The following is a 17,607-nucleotide window of genomic DNA, read 5'->3' on the forward strand; positions in this document are numbered from 1 at the left end:
CCCATTCAATAGCCCCATGAATGACAAATTAAATGGCGTCAATCTCAATCTTATCCATTTTGTACATCGTACGGAAGGTACAGTGGACATGGTACTTTTTGGCACTTTGAGTCAACTTTTCCAGACAAACAAAAACTGACAGAGCGTTGTCAATGCAGCAGACGCTCAAACCTACGTGCGACGACAGGGCGCCTTCTGAGGGGTAATTTTTTCCTTTGCTCCTATTTTCCGAACAGCACAGTGCAGAGAATTCGGAAAGTGTTTCCTCCTAACTCACTGATGCCTTCAACATATATTTTTTCCCGTTCATTAAAGACATCAAATGTACTGGATTGCTCAATCTGAGATGGCCAATTCAGCAGAGTCAATTTGGTGCGAAACTTTGTACAGAAAATGTGTATGAGAGCAGGTGAACATTATCAGAACGGTTAGCTAAAATAGCATCAAGAGGGACGTAAAAAGCACTCACGCGCTGAGCATGATCTTGGAGAGAAGCATGTACTTGAGTGCAGTGAGTGCACGTGGGCTGTCCACAGAGTCGTATCCTTCAAAGGCTTCATAAAAATACGAGAAAGCTGTCTTGAAATCTCTTTCGTCCGCTGCGTGCAATACACCAGATTGCATGTCTAGCGCTGCTTGGAGCTTTGGGGCACAGTAGATAGCATTTGCTGTTGTCCGTGCAGACGTCAGTGCAGCTCTATCGGAGAAAAAATAAGAGAAATGACCGGAGGAAACTTTTCAACTCAATAACAAAAGACACGGGATTAGTTGGTATACATAAGACATTATGGAATGCCCACAAAAACAAGGACGAAGGAAGAGGAACTCTCACAACTCGATTTAATGTGACCAAAATGCCGCCACCTACAGAAAACAACTGCCTCAATCAGGGTCATCCCATACAGAGATAAGTGGGTTTCATGCGCTGCTATCAAGGAAGACCTCCCTCTCGATAAGGTCACGGACTGACACTTAACACCCATCTTCCTGATACAATTTCCCTTGTCAAGGCATTAGGTGACACAACCACAACAACAGTTGGTGTGCGCCCTCCGCAGATCTGCCCCTGCATTGTAGTAGATGTGGGTGCAATTCAACCTTTCAAGATACCGTTGTTGTTGCTGTGCCACCTAATGCCTTGACAGGGGAAATTGTAGAGGCGTTTGTTGACCAATAGCTGAGGAGGTGCCGCCTCCTCGATGCGAGCAAATAGGAGGACGCAGAGGGCGTGCACTTCCCAAACCTCTGCTCTTGCCTAAGAGATGGCACAGAGTTACTGTTGTTTTGCGTGTCACAAGGCTTCTGCGATGGCGCACCAATCTAGCTAACAGCTTCGCCGTTCTTCAACATGAGAACGTGGCCAAGCGGGAATCGGGATTCCATAATCGGGCAATCGGGATTCCATAATCTCGTTTTCAACTCAAATACAAAACACAATTTTTATATTTTTGGCACGTAATAGGCTGCCTAGGTAGAAAATTGTTGCACAAAGTGCAGTGATTTCTTTTGTTGGGGTCATGTCTTTATTAGACTAGACATCTCCAGTACAGGGAATAGTTTGCAATAATATACCATCTGGATAAAGCTGGGTAGCCTTATTCCCAATGTGTCATTCATGTGCCATAAAGCAGTGAAACAGAATCTGCCCTACGAGTAGTTATTGGAGAAGCGATCGACAAAAGTGGAGGAAGCGCCTCTTTCCGTCGCTCCTGTTGTCCTCATGCCACTTCGTATAGGCAAAACACATTCTATTCCTGCTGTGCATGAGAACACAAACCTCAGTGCTGCTTTGTAAGGGCACACAAGGAACAGAGCTCACAGCGCAGACCATGTCATCTGTGCGCAAGAGTGGATGTGATGGTGTCGGTGGTCTAGTTAAGCACAATGCCACGCTGTACAGCCTGAGATGTACGGCAAATAAGATAATTAGAAACGCGAAGCTGCCCAATATTCGGATGTTTTCATCTGCCAAACATCTCAAACTATTGTACAACTAAAAAACGAGAATGCGAACACTGTCAGCGCGTTCCTCGAGTTCCTGGTCTTTGACGTACCGTGAAATAAACAGGCAATGGCGTTTGTGAAGTGTACATGGCAACATGGAGTAAAGCATAGCCTTCCACTGCTAGTGGATCTCTTCCCTTGTCTCTACAGATTGACATTTCAACTCTGTTTCGTAATAAACCTTATAACCCACCCAGCATCATTGTAAGTAGCTATGTTATTGTGCATATCATTATTATCTTGCTCGCTACATGTGTGCATTGTGTCCTTTCTTGTGTCACCATTCTATATACCCACGAAAGGACGAAACTCCGCTGTCTGCTCTCGCTGCACCCGTCATGAACAAACCACGGCAGGTGTCAGCGGAACGCCCGAAAATGAACTAGAAACGTTCCTGAACTCAATTTTTTTTTCACTACGCTATGCAGCTGGTTACGAACAACATGTGTGAGGAATATGAACCACGTCACGAGTGGCCCATATGAAAAATATGCTACTGAAGTTTCTTACATGTCTTTGCCTTACCCTCCTTCACTGAACGCGCATTAGGAAGTATGTCCAAGATTTTCTAACAATGTGTTTCGTATGAATGGAAACAGTATTTAAAGACGAACGGAACAATGTCACCCATGTTACCCTTCTGGTACTTGCAGAAAAGCATTACATGCCAAAAAAAGTGTAATGAGATAGGCAATAAGTGTGGATAAAATTAACTGCATGACCTTAGTGGCTACGAAGATACAAGGCCTGACAATTGCAGGAAAGCGCATTGCTCTAAATACTCTCTTGAAGATTACAAAAAAAAAATATATATATATATATATATTTTTTTTTTTTTTTTCAGCTATTTCCTATGCCAATGTACTTCCTAAGCACTATACTTCACTACAAATTAAAATGAAAAAAATCTGAGAGGTCAACCAGACCACCCTGCCTGGCTCTGCTTGAAATGACTTTGCGAAGGGGGGGCCTTCTGGGGAGCAATCACTAGCGGAAACGCAAAGTCGTAGGATGATGTTTGGACGAAGCACGAAGAAACCTTCCCACTGAGTTCAGTTTTTTGTGTGTCGCACATACATCCGAATCGCCCTGTGACCCTTGTTTCAATCAAGCAGCCTCCATTTAGCGACGCTTCACTATACATGGACCGCACAAAGCTAATGACTGCAATTCTCGAAACAATCGCTACACAGTGAGCGCCTCAAAAGAGTCTACCATTCACCTCACTCACTGAATCTGGCCCACAATCTCCCACAATGTAATCAAAATTGCTGCTTTCGACAGGTTGTGCCAGCTGTACGAGGAAACATACCTCATATGGAAATATTTTTGCGTGGGACCCTCTGAGCATTATGTGATGTGCAGAGTTAACTGATGTGTGCAGTGAACTAAAGAGCAAATGTTGTTCTAACGGAATTTCATGTTCCCCCCACACACACACAAAAAGTAACGTTCTCACCTTGCACGTGGAAGATTACTGAGAGCATGGTACACTTTACTTTCAAGGAGCTGCACTTCAACGAGAAGATTTTTGTCATCCATTTTCTTCAACTCCTTCAGCAGTGTGCTGCCTGCACAACAATGTAAAACGGAAATGAAATACATCTAACATTTTTTTCATATGTACAGTCAAAGCTCGTTACAGCGACGCAGTCTGCTACGGGGGAAGAATGCATTTTAATGCCTGCTAGAACAAATAATTTTACGCTGGCACATCGATACAACGCAAGAAAAAAGCGTTTATTGCATTCCAAAAGATAAAGGAAATGGTACAAGTGTGTGCTCCTTTTTCATGTGCGTCTATTCTGTCCATTCTCCATCTACCCTTTGTATAGCTTTCTAGCTGACTGACAATACTGTTCCTGGGAAGTGTGGCGGCTGGAGTGATGCGCACGGCAGCTTACCTGTTCATATCATTTATAGTGATGCAGAGAGTCAAAGTCGAGGCATTTAAAAGAAGTCACAAAACTGGACAAATATAAGTGACACAGCTCACAAGACAGGCACCACTGGCAACTGTTTTATTGGCAGACCAATGAAATCCATTTTTGCAGAGGTAAGGAAAGAGTTAATGTGTGTCAAAGGCTCGACACATGGCACACCATATTTAATGTCCCTCGGAGAAGACAGCATGACTGACCACCTTGTACTCTTCCACGAAGTTGCCATCAGTCCTCGCACATTACAAGAGGTCATGCCATCAGTAGGCAAAATGGGGAGAACGTGTCTGTCCTATTTTCAGATCGCTTCACATAGCGCTGATAACCCAAATGTCGAAATAGCACGCCTCATACCCAGAAGTATTCCTACCCCAAGAACGTTCTAAGGCAGAAAAATAAGCGATGTCAAGTTGCCGGTGGTGAGCAAATCAAAGAGTGATATTAAACGGTAGGAGCAACTTATTTACAGTCTGACCTCTGTATAGCTAACGCCCATGTAACGAAATTCTCTCTGTAACAAAAAAATTCTGCTGCACATAATTGTCTCCACAGACACCTATGTATTTTTGCGCTCTCTACAATGAAGTTTTTAATTTGACGTATTCCATTTAACGAAGTCAAAAGGCAAAGAAAAGCCGCCATTACCTAGCCTCAGAGGCCCCGTATGACTCACGCTTCTCCTCCCTACATGCTAGCGCAGGGTGGAGAGAGAGCGTCTTCATTGGCCGTGGAATTGGTCACGTGAAGGCCAAGTCCTAAGGAAATTGGCAGAGCAGGACCTGCCCCCGCTCGCTGTGCAGCAAGTTAGTTGTCAACAGACACATGCCACGCTGTCATCGTACACTGACATTTACGCTGCATCGCGCTCTCCCTGTGGCAGCTTTGCCATGAGTGTAGCCCGAAAACAAAAGAGAAAGACATCGCTTCGCGGTACTGCATCCCACCGAGTATGCTATCAACGATATTGAAGGCAAAGAACAACCTGCTCAAAATTGCAAGTTCTGGAGCCTGCAGTGGCAAACGGAGGAAGCTCAAGGCTGCAACCTTTGAAGATGTGGCGGTGTTCAAATGGTTCACGGACATAAGAGGAAGAAATACCCCTGTGAGTGGCTCGGTCATCCAGCAAAAGGCTAAGGACTTTGCGTGCTTGCTGGGGTGTGACGACTTCAAGGCCCAGGTGGCTGCAAAAGTTCACAGCGAGGCATATGATCGTCGGGAAGACTGTAAGCGGTGAGTCTTCAGCAGCGGATACACAAGGGGCATCGGCATGGACTCCGGATTCCTTGCCGGATATCCTGGCAACCTATGACCCGCACGCCATCTATAATGCCGATGAAACCGGACTGTTTTTCCGAGTGTTGCCAAAGAAGACTTTAGCACATAAAGGTGACCGGTGACACGACGGGATCCAGAGCAAGCTGCGTCTGACCATTCCGTTATGCACAAACATGGACGGGAGTGACAAACGCATCCTGTTAGTTATCGGGAAGAGCAAAAGAGAGAGAGAGGCAACAAAGGCCAAAGAGTGCCAAAACTATGGTGAGTGTGGGGGAGATCATGTGGGAGATATGTGGTGCAATAACAACGAGTGAGTGTGGTAGTTAAAAGCTATCTACAGGTATGAGCGATGAGAGATTTACATGATGATCGAGTTGGGTGACAAAGGCTAAAAGCGGAGCAATGCTGAACATCTATATCTGACTAAGTAACCCACACATGATCAAAAATTGGATGACATTAATTATGAAACGGCACAAGAGGAGTGTCACCCAGTAGAAGGGCCGTGTGGAGTGGGATATGGTATCTGCAGAATGTGGTGAAATACTGTGGGCGTTGGTGTTCGAAGTGAGGGCAGGATGCCAGTATGTGCAAGACAGTCAAGCTGCCACCGCAGTGCGCGCAAGCTGGCGGATCCTGACCTCTGAGTAGGTGGTGATGCGTGAGTCATGTGTGCCCAATTCTCAATCTTTCGTAAAGAACTTCGGAGGACCTGTTGATGTGTTCAGTCCGATGCAGGGGGAAAACGTGTGGCTGTGTGACATGTAGCTCATTATTTTCTTCCATGTCCCACTCCTGCTGCCACTGTGTGTAGACAGTTCTCTTTAACACTGGCAGGATGTCTTGGTAGGGTAGTCCTAGGGCTGACTCCTTTTGTGCCAACGGTCGGCTCGTTCATTCCCGGGGATCCCAGTGTGGCTGAGGACCCAGCAGAGACAGATTGAAAAGCCTCGGGAACAAAGTTTTGTCGCAAGCGCCCGTACTCGTTTGACGAGGTGATTCTTGCTGTCATAGCATGAAAGCAGCGCACGCACAGAGCTTAGCGAATCGGAGTAAATTACTGAATCTTGAAGGTCTTTTTGTTGAATGTGCCGCAGAGCCAGGAATCACCTTCAAGGGCAACGGCCGCCACACCATTGCTTACTTTGATCCCATCAGTGTAGATAGCATTGTCGTTCCCGAAGAGCTAAAGGCCACGTTCGTTCAAGAAAGCGGCAAGGATACCCATACAGTACACTGCTAATGCGAAGGCATGAATGACACGGACAATCTTTGCAGAGTGGCTCCATGACTTCAACACAGACATGAGAAAAGGTGGCCGGAACGTCTGCTTGCTCGTTGACAACTGCTCTGCACACCATGTGGGCGACTTCCGACTGAGCAATGTGGATCTACGTTTTTTTCTGGCCAACTGCACACCTCTAATCCAACCTTTGGACCAGGGCATCATAAACAGCATGAAGTGCGCATACAGACATCGCCTGATTGACAGGCTGCTGCTTAATCTGAGGCTTAACCTTCCAACGAAAGTGCAAGTTTCCCATGCAGTGGAAATGGTGGCGGCGGCATGGCAGTCAACGGCGGCCACGACGAACTGCTTTCGGAAGGCAGGGTTTGCTGCTGTTGATGATGCTGCAGCAGTTGAAGATGCATTTGTTTCTGCTTGGGAGTCCCTGCAGGAACGTGAAGACACTGTTCCAGCGGGCGTCCGTCTCTCAAACTTCCTTGCCGTGGACCTTGTGGCCACTCAGGAGATGAACGATGACGACATCATCGACTCTATGTGTGGTGCGCCAGAAAGTGACAGCGATCCGGATGAGGAGCCCCAGCCAACAGCTGCTGAGGTACTCACAGCTATCGACACCTTGAGACAATATGCCAGTGCACTGGACAACCAAGAGAAGGCCGTGGAAGCCATCTCTGTTTACGAACGCTGTGTGGTGCCGATGCTGCAGAGGATGGTCCAAATGAAATTTACGGACTTCTTTATGTCATCGTGAAGGGCATTGGAGGTACGATGATTAAATTTATGCGCAATAAACTTTGCTATTTTGTAAACATGCAACCCCTGCGTGCTTCTGGTGCACTTTTACGACAGTAGCCCAAAATATGCAGGCGCCATTTTGACATGTTCGATGTAACGAATTGCTCTACGTAACGAAGAAATGCTCGATCACTTACGATTTCGTTATAGAGAGGTCCGACTGTATTTAGACATGGTAACGAGACTTCGTGCACGAGACTGCATTTCTTCAGGTTACAAAAATATGAACAAGGTACAGAAACATATATACAGTTGACGTGGGAGTTTTGGCATAAGAGGGTAACAGGGTGACGGAAAGGATGCAAATACACGTAAAAATGAAAAGAACATACATACAAACGCAGGGGTATCAGGAGCACAACATTCCAGTCTATGAGGCATCACGGTTTGAACATTGACGTAGGCCCACTACAATTATTTAACTCGTAAATATCATTTCTCGCATACAATAAAAAAAGATAAAATAAAATAATGATAAACACACACACACAAACCGTAAAACAACTCTCAATTTTTCTTTACATATTCTCTTCGTTTGACTCTCTCCTGAGACCGACCCTGTCTTCACGTTCTGCTCCACTGGTCACCTTTGTACTCCGCACCTGTGTCCTCAATCCGTCGCCATAACCCCCTATTTATCCTTAATTCCTGAAACGTCACCTGTGTAATCCCTTGGACTCGCGTTATGTTGTGCTTCTGATACCCCTGCGTTTGTATGTACTATGTTCTTTTCATTTTTACGTGTATTTGCATCTTTTCCATCACCCTATTACCCTCTCATACCAAAACTCCCCTGTCAACTGCATATATGTTCCTGTACCTTGTTCATATTTCTGTAAGCTGAAGAAGTGCAGTCTCGTTACCATGTGTAAATAAACGAGTTGCTCCTACCATTTAATATCACTCCAAGAATGTTCCCTAGAAATGCGGCATGCAGATGGCTTGGGTACGCAAGAACCTGCGAGTCGCAGTCTTCGTCCACATCACTTTCATTTCTAAACGCGGGATTGTACCATGCTTTCTGATGTGCAGTTTGTAGGGGTGGGTTATGGAGATGGTGAAAATGTGCTCGAAGCCAAATATGAATTGGATGGCTGCTTTTTAAAAATAACAAACCACTTACTGTTAATTTGTGCTAGTTACGATACACGAAAGATCTTGAGTTTTTTTGTGCAGTCTAATTGAGATTAAGTCTAGATGCAGTACATGTTTTAAGAGTGAGGCAGCTGCGTGATGAAGCATTCTCTGTGTTTCAACAAAGAGGAATGAACTTGCCATCTCTGCAGATAAAAACAATGCCAATGTATCCTCTCATGCAGTACAGACAAGCAAACAACATGCAAAGCACACAAAAACTATGTCTTTTGGATTGCCTTCCAGGTGTCCAACTCTAGTTTAGGGAATTAAGGCCTTCACGGTGCGTGAAACCCTGGAAGGAACTGCAGGAACTGAACTTCAGCCTGTCAAGTCAATGCTATATATTGCCCAACTCATATGTATGATACAACTGTAAAAGTTAACTCCGTATGGAACATATTTCCGCATTTGGTGGAAGCCTTAGTTGAGAAACAATTCGCTGCAACTTAAATCTCGATGACCTCAGAGACCAGCCCATAGAAGCTACGTCTAAAGAAAGACCAAGCTTTTTGCAATAACAATGCAATCCATCGCCAAAAAATTCTCCTGTTCGGTCATCGGCGGGGTTAGCGAAAGTCGATGCTGTTTGATGGAACATTATCCAAGCGCTTGGAAGAACTCCACATATGCATAGCCTCGCACAAAAAAGTCTTAGGGACCTCGCATGAGGCTATCAACTCTTCAACTTTCTGACTGTCACCTTATTTTAAACATGTGCAAGATGTGTTCGCAGAGTCCCCACTCACAGTTGGACTTGCCTCAAGTGAAAATGTGTGGTATTTCAGGTGACAGAGATGCGAGTGCAAGCTGAGAATCAGTGAACCAGAATCAGTGAGAATCTCAACTTGCACCCCACTAATAAAGGTCCGTTGCATTTCAAAATTTCCCATCCTGCTGTTGTTACATCAGGTATTTACATTATCCCACGATTTTCGTATTCAAAGTAAGCTTCTGTATAGTAAACAGCATATCTACTTTGCAGGTACATACACTTTCCAATTTTTGGCATTTGCAAAAAAAGAAAAATACACTTTTACGGTACTGGCTATACAATTTGAATTCAACGTCAAATGCACAAAAATCAGTGAGCCAAGTGCTACTTGTCTCCCTAAAATCATAAAAGGAGGGGTATCATATAGGGATATAACGCCTGCACACATGAGTAAGCTTTTTCCCTATGTAAAAAATTTGACTCACCTAGAGCCAGCGCATCTGTGTAGCGTCCCGTGTCATAGTTAAGTGCAATAAGCCGAGCCTGGAAAGACACAATCAGACACTCTTCATTACTAATATGAGGACCACATAGCGCCACCAAGTGTCAAACTCTCAGGCATCTAATCACCTCGAGGGCATGTTACTCACTTGGTGGCACTACATGCAACATTCAAGGCTCGTGTGACATTGTTCTTCCCCATACTTACCTCTTTAGGGTGAAACATCATTTTTACCCGACAAATTGCGCTCACTGAGATGTCTGTAGGAATGCACACTAACTTGCTTGGCAGCAAATGCAGTTAAATCACCGTTGATACCAAACCAGCACAGTTACTTTGAGTAAGTGAGCAGATTTTTCCCAAAATTCAGCATACTGCAGGTTTTTCCACCCAAATTTGGACAAATTTAGAGCACATGTTTATTTACAGATTTTTAGTCACCTGCCAAATATAGAAAGAAATATTTCTACCTAAAACGTCAGGCCCTAGGTGACAGGCTAGCTAAGCTCAAATGCCTGCTTGACACATACATTGACATACATATATTATCTTGTATATTCTTACCCAAAATCACAGAGAAAGAACAGCGAATTACGGTGTCAACATGAGGAAACAGGTTAAAGGTACTATAAAGCAGTCGAGGTCGAGCCTATACAATCAGCATGACGTAAGAGTTCTAGACTCAAAGGTTCAGCGCAACAAGTAATATGCGCAGGAGTTTACTCAAAGTATTTTTAATTGGTAAATAAAAACGCAGTCAAGAATGTCGGGGCGACGCCTGGTGGGAAGAAATCCTCAATTTGTCAAGCAACCCTGTAAACAAGGAGACCGATAAACAGATGGCTTTCCTGTTGGGCTTTGCAAATACTAGCTTTTGAGAAAATGTAATTTGTGTGAAAGAAAATAAACAAAAGCCGAATCTTGCACTCCGTAGCTAACCGTCTGTACCTGGACCTTGTTTCAGCACCGTGGCGCTGCTAGTACGTCGCTCTGTTTGGCCCAGAGTCGTGCGCATGAGACATTTTCGCCGCCGTACTTGGCGGAGTTGGCGTTTCGTCGGTCTGCTTCGCCACAGTGTTGCCAGTAAATTTAAATTTGGATTTTTTCGGGAGCTATAACGTCTATGTGAGAAAATTTTGCAGCATTTTACTCCTGAGGACGTACACAATTCAGGGCACACAAAACATCAGGTTGCACCTCGACTGCTTTATAGTACCTTTAAAAGCTACTCTGTTGAATGTGATCCTGCATAGCAGTGAAGACAATTGGGCCACGAAGCCTTACTACCACTGGACACAGTCCTGCAGCTATGTAGTGTGAGAATTACTAAAAGGGAACAATGCACAAAAATATCAGGTTCGAAAACTACTCTACAAGTACCTTTTGTGTTTGTGCAGAAAGTTGTTTGAATTTTTGAGCAAAGTTAACTCGAAGGAGAGAACTTAAATTTGTAGAGCAGGTTTCCCACTGTGCCCAGTTATAGCTGGGGCTGTGCAAATGGTAAAAATGTTGAATACGAATCAAATACGAAGATTGCAAGTATTCACTCGAAACATTGAATCGAATAATCAAGCAACCCTGTTTACTGCAACGTGTTCATACAGCACATATGACCACACTTTGATAATCACAGAAATGAAGAATCAACTACGAAAGGAACTTGGCATGGCTTGGCGGCCTTCCGTAATTGGGCTCGCTTGGTAACCATTGTCATGCAACTGCTGTTCCAAGTAAAATTACCGTATTATCTGGCATATAAGTCACGTTTTTTTTTTTTTTTTTTATTCTCAGCTGTGCGTCTTATACAGAGGTGAGACTTAAATCTTTTTTCCTGACGAAAACATTGGGACTGAGTACAAGTGCCATCTGCCGTGCAAAATTTTGCGCTTTTCCACCTTTGGCGACTGGCATCCCCATCATCATCATCATCGTGCCAACCACGTTGTCTTTCCTTTTGTGTCAATCCATGTGGTTCTGGCAGTTGTTTCTACACAGCAAGCTTCAGCTGCATGCTGTCGACTATGCTATAGCCAACGGGAACCAGGCAGCAGGACGGCACCTCAACGTCAGTGAAAAGTTAATCCGGAACTGGCAAAAAACTGCAACAGCACTGCGCCCCAGCAAAAAATCCGACTGCGGGAAGAAATCACGATGGCCAGAGCTGGAGAACCGTCTGTGAAGTGAGTGGAGGGATGTCTACAGTGCAGGTGTGTCTCAGGGAAAAGGCTTCAGCGACGGAAATGAACGCCAAGGTTCATGGTGCTTTCGCTTCATGCGGTGGAACAAGCTCGCTATAAGAGCACACACAACCGTGTGCCAGAAGCTTCCTGATAACTTCGAACAGGAACTGCAGAAGTTTCGGGTATTTGTGCACCACGCCATCAAGGAACATAACGTCGCCGAGAGCCACGTCATCAACATGGATCAAGTGCCGTTGACATCCCAATGAGCAGGGCAGTCACGGAGTGTCCCACTCCTCGATTATCGCAATAATCGCACGCGACAATGATTCTATTATATTATCACCAACTAGCCCAATTCGAAAGCGAAAAACCGCATTGGAGACGCGGGTTGTGGCTGTGTATGCAGAGGCATGGTAAACAACAGCGTTCAGCTCAACACCAACGAAATTTCCATGCTTAACCCAACTATGTATAGGCCTATATTACAAATGTTCAGAGCAGTTCACTAAAGCTGTGACTGTGCTCACTATGCAGGAAGCATACGGCTAAGGCCACCCATTTTCTGCTGCGGCAGGTCCTAAATTCCACGGACGGGGACCGTGAATTTTGCGCTTTTCCACGACACATGCTCAACGGCATTCAGTTCAAGCAGAAAGCTCTTTATTGGGCCTGCAAGATACAGAAAAAAGCTACAGCATTAAAAAGCTGTTGTGGGTGAGCATGAGATGGTACTTTGTATTCTCATCTGACAGAGAATGACGTTTATCACTGACAATCCTCTTATATCTACTGAACGATCTCTCTGTATCAACAGAGTTTATGGGTACAAACAGGTACTCGACTGCAACTGATGCCACGTCAGTATTTTCATGCACACCCAAAACCAATGATGTCGAAGTGCTGTGAGTCTACTTGCTTCGAGACAGATGGGGCCAGGTCATGGTCGGAAGACTTGCTGTCTTTTGCAGTGTTTATATACAGCAACCACCCAGCTGCAAGGTTTCCAGCCTCTCTTCCTATACCTGGGATGTTCGGTTCTACGTCAAAACCGCGAGTAAAAAATCGTGACATGTCAAAATCGCGGCGGTGGACAAACATCTAGGAGATTGTTTGTGTGTTTTTCTTTACTTTTCCTTATTTTTCTAGTGCATCCTGGGCCGTCAATGGGATTTAATTATCTCTCTGTTCTCCATCACGCAGACTGTGACACGTAAAAGGCGATGAAAGATGAAAGTCACTGAAAAGGTTAGCCAGCTGTAGGGATCGAACCCACATCTTCTGGATTACCAGTCCAGGGCTCTACCAATTGAGCTTAGCTGACACGCCTCTCCAGCGACTTTCGGGGTGCGTCATCTGAAGGGACGACAAACCAGCATCTCACTCTCACTCACCCTCCTTTCACTCTTACATTTTTTGCTGTTTGTATCTGTCCCCTCTATGTTGTTCCAGCCTCAGAACATCAGTTTCTCTCTTGTTCAACAGGTGCCGCTTGCGTCCATTTCCGTCGTATGAATGTGCGTATGAGTGAGCAAAAAATGTAAGAGTGAAAGGAGGGTGAGTGAGAGTGAGTGGCTGGTTTGTCGTCCCTTCAGATGACACACCCTTGGAAGTAGCTGAGAAGGCGTGTTAGCTTAGCTCAATTGGTAGAGCCCTGGACCGGTAATCCAGAAGATGTGGGTTCCATCCCTACAGCTGGCTAACCTTTTCAGTGACTTCCATCTTTTATCGCTGATTTCTTAGGCAATTTGAGGCTTTGTTTGTATCTGTCCCTTCTATGTTGTTCCAGCCTCAGAACATCAGTTTCTCTCTTGTACGTAAAAGGCTCTCTTGACCTAACCTTGGTCAGTCTCGATGGATGCATACTCTACATGAACTGAACCCAACGTGTGAAATACGTAAAAGGGTTTCCTGACCTAACCTTGGTCAGTCTCTCAGTCTTTATTTTAACCCCTGGCCTATTTTCACTGGGACACCCTGCATATGGCTTAGTCGCGATATTGACGTGTCGCGATTTTTTACTCGCGTATTTGATGGGACACCAGGATGTTCTCATAGTCACAAGGTTCATGTGACATTGACTTTAGTTGCAGTGGGTCTAGGGCCCACATACTGGTGAAGTATTTCCAGGTGTCACTTTTCTCCAAGAGCTCTCGTGCTTTGCGGACAGCCTGGCACATTCCGCCTCTTATTCGTTCTCCTAGATGAGCAGCTTCATTATCTTGCACACCCTCTTGCCTCATAAGGGCAATACCCTTCCAAAGATGCTGCTTTAAGGTAGCCCCAGAGCACAAATGAGGCATTGCAATCCTTGTATGCAGCCACTTCCTGACCTCCTGCAGCCTTCAACAGGCTGGCCACCTTTCTGCCAAAAATGACAATACACCGAGTGGTGTACTTCAGCTCTGTATATCTTTCTTACATCATGGAAACTAAACTGTCTACCCCAGCAGCATCCCATTACGTTACTTGTACTTCTTCCAAAAGAGAGGGAAAGTGCTCAAAGTACTCCAGGTGGAGCCCCACAGCCTCAATCCATGAATGCCATCTGGTCTTGACAGGGGCGCCCTGGGGTTTTCCACACCACATTCTTGCAGATGAGCCTTGAACAGTGCATGGTTTCTGCTCAGAAGTCAAAAGGCCTTCTTCATTCTCTCAACGTACTTCTCCGCAAGGGGAAATGATTCGTACATGGCCGTGCCGATCAGATTGACACCATGCGTGGCACACGTCACACGGACAGCGTTGGAGCAAAGTGGTTGAATGCATTCGCAAAATGCTTTCTTCATATATGACGTGCTGTTGGTGACAAGTGCGGTTACCTCTTCCAACTCAACACCATACGTCGTGAGCATAGATTCAAAAGTTACCCGTCAAAAAGAACTCGTTACAAGTTGAGTTACCGTGTACAAAATGTAACTAAGTTAATAACAAAGTTCTTCAGCCTGAAATGTAACTCGCACTTACTGAGTTACTTAAAAAAAGAACAAGTTACTTCCAAGTTACTTCGGAGCAGGTGCAGCGCGCGTGAGCAGTTGAGTTAGACCTTGAGTTGCCTGCGGAGGAGTGCAACACGCTTAGATCGTTTTCGTTTATGTCCAACAACAGACCTCTCCCTGTTTGGAAACAAATGACGTCGTAGTGTTTGACAGCGCCAAAATTTGGCAGAATTGAACTACGCTCGAAGCTAGATGTGAAGAAGGTCGCGCCTGAAAGCCACGGTCTTGAGGGGATTACAATATGGTCCCTTAAAGGGACGCGACCCTCGGTCCTACTTTTCTTTCAATGCCCGTTCGTGGAACCTGGTAAGGGAAATGCCATGAAGGAACCGGAGAGAAAGCAAGAAAATATGTGGACGTGAGTGAAAAGCGAGATAAAAGTAACTTGGAACTTGACTTAAGTTACTTTGGCAAAGTTACCTGAAAAAGGAACGAGTTCCTCTGAAAGTTACCATTGCGGAAAAGTACCGAGTTAAGTTACAAGTTACCAAAAAAGGAACTTAGTTACAGTAACGAGTTACTTGTAACGAGTTACTTGTAACGAGTTACCTCGAACTCTGATCGTGAGTGCCTTGATGACGATCGGGCCATTACTGCAGCGTTCACCTCATTTGTGAAACGTTGCAAAGAGTCACCGGTTGATGATGCACACCTTAACAAACAGTACGTCCACAACGGATTTTGCTTGATCATCCGTCGTTTCACGGATGACAGCCGATACAGTGGCACCACTGAACAGGCCTTTGAGTGCTGACCGATGCTTAGTGAAGAGTTCTGGAAGCCTCTTTCGAAGATTTTTGGCCAAAGGGACTGATCCTCCATTTGTAACTAGCTTCCGCAAGAACGTGCGCACTTTCAGATGGTCAGTCTTTTCTATTGGAATGCTGGCCGACACAAGCCTGTCCAAGAATTTGAGCGCCAAGTCTTTCCTTGCCTCTTTTGCCGTTAAAACGGTTTCTAAAGTTTGCAACATGGACAGTTTCTGCAGTCCCGAACCAGATACCACTGGGCCCACTTTTGCTTCTCCGACATTCTTCCGGTGGCTGCTGCTTCTGATGTGGTCGTCAATCATAGACCTGCGTTGGCTGTCAATAGTTTTTGCGCAAGGCCGGCAGAAAAGTAAACCGCCGTCTTCGTAAAAGTCCTCCGTGCCATACTCATGTACCTGTTGTTTGGCATCTTTGTTTCCCAGATGGGACCGCTTAGACATTTCCCAAACTTCGCACTCGAAGAGCACAAAACGAGATCGCAGCAACGAAAGTAAAGTTTCGTAGAGGCACCGCGGGCGCTGCCAGCGTTGCTCCTTGCCTCCACGGGTGCACGCAGGCACTAGTTGTTTTTTTGGCACGCATTTTGAATTCCAGGAACATTTGTGGCATTAATTTTCTGTATTAAGACAAAAAATGGCGCAGAATGCCGGAAGTCGATACGCCGCAATTCGAATTGACAGCAAAACAGCGGAATTCCACATGGAATCTTGCATCCCGCTGAAAAGTTAGGGCGGGCTAGGGCAGACTTTAAAATAGCGGCTGCAATAGCCTCGATTACCAAACGTGTAGCAACACATTCGCAGACGAGCGTACCTAGAGGGCTCCGCACGTTCCTTTGCAGCTGTTTTGTCGCTGTTACCGCAGCGTGCAAATTGCAGCACACGGCCCACAACAGCTTTGTAGTAAGTTGCTATGATATTCGAAAAAGAAAAAAAAAACTTTTATGAATATTTAAACACTTTGAATATGAAATTTTCGAATATACACTAAAACACCACTTGACCAAATGTCACTTTAACCAAGTGTTCAGATTAACAAACTTTGTTAGAATCCCCCACAGGAACGCTGTTGTAGCCAATGTATATAATTTCCATTTTAACTAATCCCGGTGCACAAATTTCAATTCTAAATATTTTTTCTACAGCCCCACTGCCCCCCATTCATCGTGGCTGATGGTGGCAGACGACATGTTGGCTTTGGACTAGAACTTGATTAGCACGCTGAATTTGGGTCGCAGCCATAGCTGCAGCCAAAATGCAGTCACATGCAGTGGAATGGTGTGTAATAGACCAAAAAAGACATTCTTGTGGTGTTTTGCAGCCTTTTCTTTCTCTCACCAAAATATGTGCACTACACAAACAAGTCCATCATTAGACGAGAGACAAAGGTTCACAAGGTCGGAACTACAGAAAGCGCATAGTGAAAGAACACCACGATCTGCTTATTGATGCAAAAGTGATGTCTTCTGCTGAGTACCAGGTATTTCTTGCACTAGTGAATACAGTTGAACCTCTCAATAATGAACAGCGATTTAACGAAACTCTGTTTAACAAAGAATTTGCCGTCCCCATAAACGCCAATGTATTTTTGTGCTCAATTTAACAAAATACGTTCCTTTGATCGCCTCTATTTAATGAAGCCTCTGGGCAACAAAAGCCTTCGGTGCATGTCTTTCGCTTTCACAACAAAGAGGATTAGGAGAAACCTTCCACTCTCCGTTGTTCTCACGCAGGTTTTCGTTGGTTACTGTGGATAAGCGTGTACACAGACATGTTCGCCACCGCTGCCGGTAATTTTCGGTAAGAAGACGCCGTTTCGAAACCGGCATGAGGGCCCATTTGCACCTGTTTCCAGACACGAAAACGCGCATTGCTGACCTCTCGCAAGGTCTAATTTGCTTTTGTTGCTGCCGATGACAGCAGGCTGCGGTTTTATGCCATTTTTTAACTTGTTTTTGTTCACGCCACTGACATGCATGACGCAGCTGCCATTCAAAGTTCCTTCAGCGCAAACATCTACGTGGTATGTACTCATTTCTCAT

The 17,607-nt window shown here is 45.1% G+C and overlaps 1 protein-coding gene across 2 annotated transcripts in view; it reads right to left on the bottom strand.

Annotated features, from left to right (window-relative positions):
• The window catches only part of LOC135371563 (26S proteasome non-ATPase regulatory subunit 11-like), a 59,505-nt gene that overhangs the window by 25,749 nt on the left and 16,149 nt on the right, over positions 1-17,607 (bottom strand). For both annotated transcript variants that reach the window (XM_064605552.1, XM_064605551.1), the window contains exons 5-7: positions 9,601-9,658; positions 3,464-3,575; positions 470-697 (exon numbers count right to left, since the gene is read on the bottom strand). In XM_064605552.1, the coding sequence (XP_064461622.1) occupies positions 470-697; positions 3,464-3,575; positions 9,601-9,658 (398 nt within the window). The remainder of the gene's footprint in view (positions 1-469; positions 698-3,463; positions 3,576-9,600; positions 9,659-17,607) is intronic.

The sequence above is a fragment of the Ornithodoros turicata genome, unplaced genomic scaffold (assembly GCF_037126465.1).
Source record: "Ornithodoros turicata isolate Travis unplaced genomic scaffold, ASM3712646v1 Chromosome111, whole genome shotgun sequence".
Lineage (NCBI taxonomy): Eukaryota > Metazoa > Arthropoda > Arachnida > Ixodida > Argasidae > Ornithodoros > Ornithodoros turicata.